Source organism: Anticarsia gemmatalis, chromosome W (assembly GCF_050436995.1).
Source record: "Anticarsia gemmatalis isolate Benzon Research Colony breed Stoneville strain chromosome W, ilAntGemm2 primary, whole genome shotgun sequence".
Classification (NCBI taxonomy): Eukaryota; Metazoa; Arthropoda; class Insecta; order Lepidoptera; family Erebidae; genus Anticarsia; species Anticarsia gemmatalis.
Window position 1 is genome coordinate 13,243,410 of NC_134775.1, and position 13,686 is coordinate 13,257,095.

At 39.1% G+C, this 13,686-nt stretch overlaps 1 protein-coding gene across 1 annotated transcript; it reads right to left on the reverse strand.

Moving 5' to 3' along the window:
- Positions 1-1,222: 1,222 nt before the first annotated feature.
- LOC142985802 (uncharacterized) lies at positions 1,223-7,578 on the reverse strand. The gene has a single exon (XM_076134049.1). It carries the CDS (start codon positions 6,987-6,989, stop codon positions 1,821-1,823), a length of 5,169 nt encoding a protein of 1,722 aa, XP_075990164.1. The 5' UTR covers positions 6,990-7,578; the 3' UTR covers positions 1,223-1,820.
- Between the last annotated feature and the right edge of the window lie 6,108 nt (positions 7,579-13,686).

A 13,686-nucleotide genomic window follows, 5' to 3' on the forward strand; every position in this document is an offset into this window, starting at 1 on the left:
CAGACTCAAATGTATACTATTTTAGTAATTGTTGTCAGTTTCTCATACAAGCTGGTGTATGATTGTTTATTTTATGATTTTAAATTAGGCTTAGTACTTATTGGATATTAATTACATCTCTTCAGTTAAACTCGAGCTCAGTATCTAACTGCCTAATGTTGGCCTAAAGATATTGCCATAGGATAATAGCTGTACCCAACAATATGGAACGATCTAAAGCACTATTAAAACACCATATTAAAAATACTGTCGTCGATAACAGTCTGTGTCATTAATTCGTTTTAAAAAATAATTACTATGCATACAAAGACAGTTTCTTACCAGCAAACAAAAACATCGCTGCAACTGCACTACTTCCCTGTTCGACTTATTAGAGTAAAAAGTAGCGCTACCGGTGGTATTTGAGAATGGGTTTATAATATACAGACTCCAAGCACGCAAGACGTTAATCATCTTGTCTGACCTAGACTTATTTGTAGACGTGAACACTAAGCACTTAAAACTCTTTTATACTAGTTTTATGTGAACGTAGATGCGTAAACAAAATACATCAGTGTCGGATTATCTGCAAGTGTCGTGATATTTCACGCAAATGTTTGACATCATCGATGTTATTCAACATTGTATTATTGCAACGCACCGTTCAACGTCTATAGTGACTAAATGCTGTGAAAAACCGCTTAATATTATTTCGTGTGACATATTATATGAATACGGCAACAGGCCCTTTTAAGCACAAACTTAGCCACTTAACACACAAGTAAAATTGCCCGTAGGTACCCCAATTTTAGTAGAAATATAATTTACTCTGTTCATTGCGCAGAAACCATACATTTATCGTATATGTATGCCTCATAATAATAACATCGTGCAAGTATGATTTATTGCACTAAAGTCGGAATATATGGAAAAACGTGTTAAGTGGGTGTCGCTGGCCACCAGTGGCTGTGGTCGGTGACCCGTTTGCGCCGATCCTAATACGTAGCTGAATGTACATCACTATATTTAAAAAAGAACTAACAATGGTACCAACCTAATGAAAAAAATATGACACTTGTCAAAAAAAAGTATCCGCTTTTCGTGAGAATCGATCCTACAGATAAAAATGTAAGTAACCTTCTTTTTTTACGTAAAGATTTAGTATGTGTACAACTTCGGTACAAGATACCTTGGGAGCCCCGTGATACTTGATTGAAACACAGTACCTCAGAGCGATACAATTTTATTTGTAAACAAACGTGGTTTATATACTTGACCGTGTAACGAAACCATATCGCGATCTATTTCGATCCCAACGCCATCTATCGAGCATGCATGTAAACATTAACAATAAACTTAGATTGTGATTTTTGACGTTGGGACGAATGTATACATATTTTGAACATACCGCCCACCAAAGGGATGATTATCCCTTTAATACCGCCCACCATGAACAACTCAGCATTTGTATAAACATCAAAAGCAATGGACTGTATTTTTTAATATGTTTATGGTACATTTACAATATAGAATAGCAGACGGTGTATTTGCGGCATGTTCCTTACAAAGTGAAAACAAAATGGTTATAAACAAAAAATAGATATGTTGTGACAAACATCAATAATACATAATATTTATCACACCTTCACAGTGTATTCTTAGAGTTAAATTTATCTCTTTAAAAACTCATAAGAAACAAAACATAAAACAAAACCTATAAAACAAAGTTTAACTAGTGTAAAGTTCAGCATAATTTATAACAAAGTTGATTAAAAACAAATAAAACAAGTGTATAATTTAAATTCATGCAATATAAATCTAAAACTAACACGGAATAAGATTTACTCAGTAACAGGGAGCAAGCATAACTTTGAAGTTGGACGTTTAATCTCAGTGCCTTTGCACCGAATAGTGACAACACGCGTCAGATTGTCTTTACCCGGGTGCAGCTGTACAACTTTACCGTACAACCATCTAGCTGGAGGTAAGTTGTCTTCTTTTACTAAAACTACATCCCCTACTTTAAAATCAGGAATCCGCGAAGCCCATTTATATCTATGGAAGAAATGAGTCAAGTATTCTTGTTGCCATCTACGCCAGAAATTCTGCACCATACGTTGTACTAATTGCCAGCGCCGTAAGGTACTCATTGTAGCGTCCTCATAATTACAATCGGGTGGTACAATCAACGGCTGACCCACCAAAAAATGACCGGGAGTCAAGGGTGTGGGATCTTCTGGATCGCTATTGCTTTGAGATAGCGGTCTAGAATTTAGGCATGCCTCAATTTGAGACAGCACGGTGCACATCTCTTCAAATGTGAGAGTGGAGTCGCCTACAACGCGCTTCAGATGGTGCTTTACACTTTTGATCCCTGCTTCCCAGAGCCCTCCAAAGTTAGGAGAGTGGGGAGGAATAAAGTGCCATTCAGTGTGAGAACTTGCAAGAGCCGACGCAATGTCTTTAAACAGTGAGCCTTCCTGGGCAAAATGTGTCCGAAGTTCTTTGGCAGCTCCTACGAAATTAGTGCCGTTATCACTCCAGATGTTACGACAATGACCACGTCTTGCGACGAACCGCTTAAATGCAGCCAAGAAACCTTCTGAAGTTAAGTCCGAAACGGCCTCAATATGCACAGCGCGTGTAGCCATACAAATAAACAGACAGATGTAACCTTTGTATGATCGCTGTCCGCGACCTTTAGACACTCTCATATTAATGGGTCCGGCGTAATCAACACCGGAATTAAGAAATGGTTTGCTAGGGGTGACTCTACTCACTGGCAGCTCCCCCATCAACTGATGTTTCGTGGTAGCTGCATATCGTATACAGGGAATACAACTACGAATATGGGCTCGTACCATACCTTTCACTCTGGTGATCCAATACCTAGTGCGTATAAAATTAAGCATCAGTTGCTGTCCTCCGTGAAAAGTCATTTCATGTGCGTCAGCTACGATTAACCTCGCTAAACATGAATCATGTGATATAATAACTGGATGCTTAGTATCATCCGATAGAGAAGAATTACGAAGCCTACCTCCAACACGCAATATTTCACTTTTATCAATAAAAACATTAAATTTATATAAGGGACTCCTTTTATCTAACTGTGCATTGTTTTTCAGAGCTACATATTCATTATGGAAACATTGCTGCTGACTTTGCCTAATGCAATGATCTAAGGCTTCTCGTAGTTCAGCAACTGATAGGTAAGGTGTAACTTTAATATTATCTTTGCGCCGTTTTATTGACAGTAAAAACCTTTTGCAATATGCCATTACTCTCATCAATTTACGAAGAGACGAGAACCTCGATCCCCAGGTAATATCAAAATCCGATTCTAAATTAACCGTATGGACCTTGACAACTTTCCTCTCCTCTTTAGTACGTATAGCGTTAGGCCTTGTATATTCAACTGGTTCAGTCCTCAACCAACTTGGTCCTCGTTTCCAAAGATCACTCTCTAGTAGAACTTCTGATGGTGCTCCACGAGAAGCGATATCAGCTGGATTGTCTTTGGACTGGACGTGAGCCCATTGCGTATTATCCAACAAACTAAGGATTTTTGAAGTTCGATTCGCCACGTAAGTTTTCCAGCGACTCGGATGATCGCTTAACCATGCCAAAACAACAGAAGAATCAGTCCAGGCATGGATATTTGCCTTTGGAATATGCATGACTTCAGCCACTTCAATCAATAATTTTGCCACCAAAACAGATCCACATAGCTCTAGGCGGGGAATAGACAGTTGCTTTATAGGAGCTACTTTTGTTTTTGCTGTTATAAGATGTGAGTGTATGTCACCATCAGAACTAATGATTCGGCAATATACTACAGCGGCATATGCAACATTCGACGCATCGCTAAATCCATGCAGCTCTATGGCCACATTGCTTTCCGCTTTGCCTATCCATCTAGGAATATGAAAATTAACTAATTTATCTAGGTCTGTTCTGTATTGTCTCCATTCTTCTTGAAGTCCAGATGGTAACTCATCATCCCAGCTAATGCCAGCAATCCATAATTTTTGTATTAAAACTTTGGCTGTTATGATACATGGAGCTATCCATCCCAATGGATCATAAAGCCGTGATATTTCTGATATTACCGTTCTTTTTGTTTCAGGTGCAGCGGTCGGTGACATTTTAACAGAGTAATCAAATTCATCAGTATTTCTGTTCCAGGTAAGTCCTAAAATCTTTGTTACTTTGTCCATCTTTATCTCCAAATCCTTGCCCGAGGCTTCATTCAATTCTTCCAATAAACTCATTTTATTGCTTGTCCATTTCTGCAACCTAAATCCTCCTTTCCCTAATAAACTGTTCATTTCTTTATAAATTTGTATTACTTCTGTTTCAGATTGGCAGCCAGTCATCAGATCATCCATATAGAAATCCGTCATTACTCTATCAGCAGCCAATGGATATATTTCACCTTCATCGCAAGCAACTTGGTGCAATGTTTTGACCGCCAAATAAGGAGCACATGATGTGCCGAAGGTCACAGTCAGAAGTCGAAAGTCCTCAATTTCTTTACTAGGATCCTCTCTCCAAACGATCCTTTGGAAATCCGTGTCTGGACGTGCAACTTTGATTTGGCGATACATTTTCTCTATATCTGCTGCGAGACATATTGGATGTTGTCGCCATCTCATGACAATGTGTCGCAAATCTGCTTGGAGAGTGGGTCCTACCATTAAGGTATCATTCAAGGAAACTCCGTTTGTTCCCTTGCATGATGCGTCATACACCACTCTCACCTTGGTGGTCAGTTTATCTTGTCTCACCACTGCGTGGTGTGGCAAGTACACTGCACCATCTGTATTTTTATCTGACTCGTCATTGATTTTTTCTAAATGGCCAAGCAATAAATATTCGTTAATTACTTCTGAATACTGTTGTTTTAATTTCTCATCCCTAGCCAACTTCCTTTCAAGTCCTAGCAATCTTTTAACAGCAATATTTTTAGAATGACTGTATTTACATATCGGATCTTTTGATCGAAAAGGTAGCTTAACCACATATCTACCATCTATGTCTCTTTTGGTGGTAGTTGCATAAAAGTTCTCGCAAGCCTGTTCCTCGGGGGTAAACGGTTTCCTATCCAAAGCAGGTTCAGAATCAAGTTCCCATAATCGTTTCAACATTTCGTTCTCTTCAACTTGAGTATGCATCGCTATTACAGTATTATGGGAAACTAAAGAACTATCTACTCTACTGACTTTCCCCGATACAATCCACCCTAAATGAGTATCTTGGGCAATAGGAGAACCTAAAGGACTTTTGATTAATCCTGCCTTTAATACTCGGCAATATGTTTCTGCTCCCAACAAAATGTCAATTTTGTTGGGTACATTAAACCTTGGGTCGGCTAAACCAATGTTCTGAATTTCTGGCCAATCATGAATCTGGAACTTTGTGTCAGGCATAACCGAAGTCAGTGAACTAAGTACATGCGCAGTCACTTCTAAGGAAAAAGAAGGGTCATGCAACGATTGTATATTCATTTTAACTACATGTCTAGAGACAATATCGCCATGATGACCTCCTATTCCAGTAATAGTAGTTCTAGATACAACTTTCTTCAAGCGAAGTAATTGCGCACCTGCTTCAGTTATAAATGACGCCTGTGATCCTTGATCCAACAATGCTCTCAAAATTTGAGAAGACCCATTTTGTGACTCAACCCTTATAAGAGCTGTAGCTAACAGGACTTGACCCTGTACTCGTCCATTCACAAAATGAGCTGCTATATTTGAACTTAACTCTTGAGTTGGGGTCTCTGATATACCTTCATGTGAGGTGGTAGGCTCTACTGGCGTGGCCACCGCACTAGTAACACTGGGGCTTTTAGGATGCAACAACGTATGATGCTTACGCTGGCATATACGGCATTTTGATAGAACACGACATGATTTGGAAGTATGATGACTTCCCAAACAATTAAAACATACGCCCAAAGATTGGACAATAACGCGGCGCTTTTCACTATCCTCTTTGGCAAACTGCTTACAGTTAGCTAATTTGTGACTTTCTGAACAATGTGGGCATGAAACATTAATAGTGTTATGCATTACCTTGGCGTTTGATGTAAAAGGGGGATGAACTGTTTTTAACTTACCTTTCGGTTCTACAAACTCAAGGGCTCGGAAACGCGTCTCTAAAAACTCGCGAAACTGTTTGAAAGACGGTAGATCATCGGTGGATTGACTAACATGCAGTTCCCACTGCTTCCTAGATTCTATGTCCAACTTCAAACTTATTATATAAATAATAATAATATCCCAAGAGCTGACATCAATTCCGAGATTGGTAAGCTCGTGTAAACAATCACTAGTTACATCAAGAAGATCCTTTAAGGCACTTGAAGATTCCACAACAATGTTACGCTGGCTAAATAACCTTTTCAAAATACAAGTAGACATAAATTTCTTATTGTTAAACCTATGTTCTAACAATTCCCAACATTTTTTATAATTTGATTCAGTTATAGGCACATGTCTAATTAATTGCTCTGCCTCACCCGACAACTGTGTTTTTAGATAGTGAAGACGCTGTACATCATCGAGTCTTTTGTTATTGTGCACTAAAGAAATAAATAAATCTCTGAATGATGACCACTCTGTATATTTCCCACTAAAAGTGGGCAACACTATCTTTGGTAATCTAACAACACTGTCGGACTTAGCCTCACAATTGTCTTTACTAGAACTATCAGATTTTGATTGTGACAATGCATTCTTAAGCTCTACTTTGTACGTCAAATAAATTTCAAAAACCCTTTCATAGATGTCTTCCTGGAAATAATTTAACAAGTCTTCATTTTCACATTCGCCAATTATTCCCTCGTACTTAGCAGAGAAATTCTTCAATTGAGCTTCCAATATCTCCAGCCGCGTTTCGATATAATTGTAAGTAATCCGTTCCTTAGGTGATTTCTTGAAATTAATTAAGCCCTTCTCCATCTGTCCTTTGATATCATTTAACTTCCTAAATTCCTTTTCCATTTTGTGTTTTCTATTCTATTTGTTCTACTATATTTATAAGTGCCGCCAACAGCAATTGTACAAAGTTTCTATAAGAGTAAATTTTCAAAGTGTGGTGATAGTAAAGTTCCGTCAGGAGTAATTTTTCTAAGTTCCGTCAAGAGTAATTTTTCTAAGTTCCGTCAAGAGTATTTTTTCTAAGTGTTTGAATATGTTGTTGTATGGTTCAAAATTCGGGCATAGGTTCCCCGTCTCGTCGTTTTTATCGAAACTATTCTAAGTCCCAGACGGTCACCACTATATTTTTCTAAGTCCATGCATTACTCCAAGTCTCAGAATTTTATCACTTCTAACAATTAATTGTACTCACAGATTGTCCACTTGTATTTTCACTACTCACGCAATAGGTCCAATGTCCTTAACAGCACTCCAACAGAAACTTCAATATAACTCACAGCTTTTCTACGTCCATACCACTAACGCCACCTCTTGTTCACTTTTGGTACTAACATTTATGTGTTCTGCCAAAAACGCCCTTCGGCTCGCATGGACCATGTACAACTTCGGTACAAGATACCTTGGGAGCCCCGTGATACTTGATTGAAACACAGTACCTCAGAGCGATACAATTTTATTTGTAAACAAACGTGGTTTATATACTTGACCGTGTAACGAAACCATATCGCGATCTATTTCGATCCCAACGCCATCTATCGAGCATGCATGTAAACATTAACAATAAACTTAGATTGTGATTTTTGACGTTGGGACGAATGTATACATATTTTGAACAGTATGGAAGACGACAGAATCATTATTTGCAAAAAAAAATGTCATATTTTATTTGGAAATTCATATTTCTATGGTGGCAATATATATGCCACTATCAACTTGTAACTACCCACATGGTGGCAATATAGTGTACACCGCCAGTTAGAGATAAATAATTTTTGTGTTTCGTATTCTTTTAGATAATCTACAATGAACCAGAATAAACCCATATCAGATGAGCTTATTGCCCAGCAGTTGAAATAAATGTTCGGGATTCCAGATGGTATGATTTCTGAAGATGATTTGGAAGAATCGGATTCAGAACAAGGTGCCCAAGAAAATTTAGTAAGAGTACTAACAGGTGATGATGTTCTACTTAGTTCTACGGCAATATTGTCTCCATCCTCATCCATTTGTCAAAGTCCTTCACTACCCAGACTCAATAGAAAAGAAAACGCTTCAAGATCTACACCAGCAGCCCCACATCAAAGTCCTACAGCTTCAAGAATTCCAAGTACTTTTAAATCTGCACCGATACCTCCGCAACCTCAAAGCCCTTCAGTCGCAAGACTCCCGAGTGACGCAGCACCAATAGCATCACCATATCCGCCAGATAGGATTGATGAAGTGAGTGAATTATCGGGTTTTTTATCTTCAAATTCAGATTCCGACATCCAGATCTCAGCTATTTCGACACGCCGCACATTCAGGCTTCAAAACCACTTCCAAACAGAACGAAACCTCTGACCTACATTGATTTATTTTTTAGTGATGATGTACTACAGATGATTGTAGACCAAACTAATTTATACACTTCGCAAGTAGGTAACAGGAGTTGGACACCAACCACCGTTGAAGAAATCAAGGCTTTTCTTGGCATTCTCATTCAAATGGGTATACATGTTTTGCCGAGTATTGAGGACAATTGGTCAAGTGATCCTGTACTCCAAGTAACAGAAATAGCTGAAACAATGACCCTAAAGATATTTCAGCAAATCATGAAGCATTTGAACCTCAACGATAATTCGCAGAGGTAGTGTTGATTATGATAAACTCTACAAGATAAGGCCTTTGCTTGAAAATTTGAACGAGAAGTGCCAAGAAAATGCTATAACAACAAATTCTCAGTCAATCGACGAGTGCATGATCAAGTTCAAAGGCCGTAGTAGCCTCAAACAGTACATGCCTATGAAGCCGGTGAAGCGTGGCTATAAGGTTTGGGTTAGGGCAGACAGCTCTACAGGTAACGTTTATATGTTTCGTATTTATACTGGAAAGACTGATACGACGGAAACAGGATTAGGAAGCAATGTAATCAAGTCATTGTGTGAGCCTTTGATCAAAGCAAATTATCGTGGTCATTTAGCATTTGATAAGTTTTTTCGAGTACTGATTTGTTACAGTATTTGTTCGATCACGAAATATATTCAACGGCAACGGTAAGAAGTGACAGGCAAGATTGACCTCTTTTAGTAAAGAAGCCGAAACTTACTGGAGACAAGGACGCGGACATCAAAACTGCAGAGGCTTCTAAAAGACAAATTGCACGAGTGAAAAAGATGAAGAGGGGTAAATGAAAGTGGAGAGTGAAAAGAAATGTTGCATTTGCTGTATGGAGAGACACGAAACAAGTAACTGTTTTGTGTACTGCTTTTCACCCAAAACAAAGAAGGACTTGCACGCGCACACAAAAAGATGGGTCAAAGAAAGCTTTTAGCTGTCCTCAAATGATACCTAAGTACACGAAACGTACGGTTGGTGTGGATAGGTTTGATCAGAAAAGGACTCCTTACGCTGTGGGAATGAAAAGCAAAAAATGGTGGAAGAGAATATTCTACTTTCTTATTGATCTCGCGATCACAAATGCATATATATCATATAAGAGTAATTCACGAGTACATAACGTAATGACCCAAAAGCATTTCCGGATTGCACTATCAAAAAAACTGATCAATAACCTGTCATTTCGAAAGAGAAGCTTTCATTCAATGCTCAAATACAATAGGAAGAAAAGTAAGCAGAGTAACGAGAGACAGAAAACAGTACACAGTGTTCCAGATGGACTGAGGACTGAACAGTTGGGAGAACATTGGCCAGTGGAAATAGAAACATACAAACGTTGTAGATTATGCAGCACAAAGACAAATAACAAGAGATCTAAAATAATATGTGAAAGATGCGAAGTTCCTTTATGTATAAGTCCCTGTTTTCGACAATTTCATTTTGATTGAGATGACTAATTGTAATTTTGCAGACTAATAATTTTAGATTGATTTTGTAACCCAGATTTTATTATTACTAAGACTATTTTTCTATTATTTCCAAGAATATTTCAATGCCCAAGCTAGCAGTGGCAACCATATTGCCACCATGTTTTTTTTATAGAAAAAGTTAATATTTTATTTTTATTTTTGTGGACTTAATTAAAACCTAATTTTGGTAAACCATACCCCAAATTTTGTTTTGCTGCTACACCTAGATCCTTCTGCTGGTAAAAGGGTTAAGCGGTTGAACCAGTGATTAACGGTAATGGTGTCTGTAACTTGGGTTAATGGCAAGCTTTAATACACCTATAACTATATATTCTACCCGCATAGTAACCCTATACTCTGAACGTTGACTTGTAGGACGATATATCGATTTAATATTGAATAATCTCACATTTGGATGGTACTCGTAGACACCAAAAAATATCCGCCAGTTGTGAAAGCGTCATGGTTCTGACAGTCACGGCAGTCTTCAATGACGAACAGTTCTCACGAAAATCACGAACTTGATACAAAATACAATGACTCCACACATGACAATAACTTAGAAATCTCCTGGTTCACAAGTTTTAAGTTGTATACATACTGATGTTGACTAAAAGATTCCTAATTTGGTAAATGTCGTTCTAAATATCCATCAACGTTGCATAAATGGTGTCGCGACCTTGAAACTATGGAACTAAACTACTTTGGTCGTTGCGCATGAGTTTGTCAGGGGTACAAAATAAAGCACGGTGTTGCGATATATTTGAACAATCCTTGACAATGAATGAAGGCAAAAACAAAGGTGTAACAGTTCACAGGCGCGTATGAATGGTGACGATTCATGTCGTCGCGCATCCGGTACTTTGGTCTAGGAAGCGGTGTTTGACATAAGCGTATTTGACATAGTGACAGCGATAGATAACCAGTTTCAAGTTTATTTAAGTTGCGACTATTATGTTACATATCAATCATCATAACCGTTAAACATAGCCGTCATGCATACTCCTACGGTTAAAATACAACTAAGAACACCCAGCATTAAATACAATTTAAAACAATTAGAAAGCCAATGACGTATATACATATATATATATATATATATGTCGGGGGCACGGTGTGTTGTGTGGGGTTTGTATCCTGACATTTCACTCCTGATATCGAGGGCATATGGGGTACCTCGCTATCAGATTGGTCAGTGATGGCGAATAGTCCAAAATAATACGCACTAGACTTAGCTCACTGGTGTATTTGTCCATTACAATGATCACATTACAAAAATAGACTAGGATTTAACCGATCTAGCTGGATGCAAGACAGAAACGCGGTGAGTTCGGTACAACGTGGCAACGACCGTTTTCCCTTGAGTTCGAATGATGAATAATCTAACCACACTACGTTTCAACCATCATAACCTCTGAGTGACAGCTGTCGATTGTCACATGTCAGCCGTCATCTGCCTGTGCTGCCAACATTGTACCGACCACACCCAAGTGTAAACACTTGACGTTTCCGTTACATCCAATTACTTCTTAATACTTAATCAAATCAATTTAAGATAATTTTAATTAGATTGTTCGAAGATATAGCGCCTCGATGCTGACGCTCCGACACGGCCGTCCTGACCTCTCACACGTCCTCGTGTGAGTCATCTGTCCAAGAGGCCCATTCCTGTAAAGGAGAAAAGAACTCGAACAGTAAAAGCTCTTACCCGCTCGGTCAACCTGACCAATGATAAGGAAACATTTTTGTTTTCAATTCAGTCGAATTAATCTCAAACTATCTTCATAGATGTGTCATAACTAGATACATCTTCCAAAAATAACGTTACAAATTACGTCACAAACTAAATATAACCAATTTTGATAGAATACAGAAAATAAATCTGTCAAACAGTACCAAACGTCTCTGTTAGCACAAAAAATGTACTCTGCATTAAATCTTTACAGCTCATTAAAACTCTTTAAAGACAACCTTCATCTGACTTCTGATAGTCAATCTGCCATTCAAGACAACCAACAGGCGTCTGACCAGGCATTCTCATAGACAACCTTCACCAGGCGTCTGATAAGCCATTCAAGACAACCAACACTGGCGTCTGACCAGGCATCTGATAAGCCATTCAAGACAACCAACACTGGCGTCTGACCAGGCACACATTAAGACAGCTTCGCCTCCTATCCAATAATCCAATTATACACTTCGAGACAGCCCAACTGGCGTCTGATGGTGTTAATGACTTTTCAAGACAACCTCTACACTCAGCGTCTGATGGCGAGTGTTCAAGTCAGCAACCAAAGCCAACTGCACTCCTTCAAGACAACTGCACTCAGGTGTCTGATTAAGTCTCTCACATTGGGTCAAAAGATCTTTAAATAGGTGGGTTACTTGAAATTATCAAGGGAGATTAATGCTCTATAATCAATACCTAAAGTACCTTTACTTGTCACAGTCAGTATCGTCAATTTCGAAAATACTGTGGGGCATTCTCCTAAAACGGTCGTAAGCGTATTTGTATGTGCGATTTGAGTTTAAGGCTTTCAAAACATACCAGTCTCCTTTTAAAACTTCTGCGACTTCGAACGGATCTTTGTATTTGGGGTCAAGTTTGGTCTGATTACGTTCTGCGTTTTGCTAAAGAACGTAACCTCCAACAGAGAAAGGCTTCAAGCTAGCTTTAATCCTATCGAAACAAACCTTGTCGAACTCTGCAGCTCGCTTGATGTTCTGAATTGCGGTAAGTGCCTGAAGTGCCTTACTGCGTTGACAACCGCTAGGGTCTCCAACTCGTAGTAGTGGTATCTAGACTCCACAGCTGTTATACGTTTGCTAAAGTAAGCGATAGCATGTAACTTACCTTCTGACTTTTGCATTAGGACGGCACCATACCCAATTGCATTTGCATCTGTGTGTAGCTCTGCGTCCAAGTCCGGATCGTATATCATTAGTACTGGTTCACTCGTCGGCACTGAAATAATCTGCTGTCTGACGTCTTTGTGTTAACGCTTCCAGTTTAACTTACCGTTACTCGTCGTCAGAGCATAGAGTGCACAGAAGTTTGACTATTCTTATCATATGTATAATAGAATACGGGAATTAACGCGAACACGCATTTTACCTTAAAATGCCTAACGTTTCGGCGCAGGTTGCACTCGCCGTGGTCCCAGGCAGACTGGAGCAGCGATGACAGGACTTCGTGTATATGAGGCGGACGAATGTCCATCCACCCTCATATTTTGATTTTTCCAACCGCCAACACACACTACACTAACCGTGTCCCTATTCTGTGAGCTAACCGATTGCGAAACATAGCGAGGTTTTGTAACAGTAATCACTGGATTCCACGTCGCGGATAATTTGAAGCCGTCTTCCCGATTGAAATTTGGATGTTTCTTGATTTCGATCGCTTCACGAACAATCCTCGAGTAGAAATGTCGTTCAGTGGAGAGGACTTGAGGGCGATGGAATTCAATCCAGTGATTAGTTCCTGCTTCGAGTAGATGTTCCGCAATGGCTGACTTGCTGATTTGACGGTTCTTAACAGCGGCGATATGTTCCTTGACCCTTTCAGCTATCGACCGCTTAGTCTGGCCTATGTAGGAACTACCGCAGCTGCAGTTGATCTTGTAGACACCTGGTGTTTGAAACGGTAGTACATCCTTCGGTGTGCCCACCATGCTGCTGACTTTTGCCCCCGG

Bases quoted from the DNA above. Each gene is read 5' to 3' on its own strand.
- LOC142985802 (XM_076134049.1), bottom strand. From the start codon at position 6,989: ATGGAAAAGGAATTTAGGAAGTTAAATGATATCAAAGGACAGATGGAG.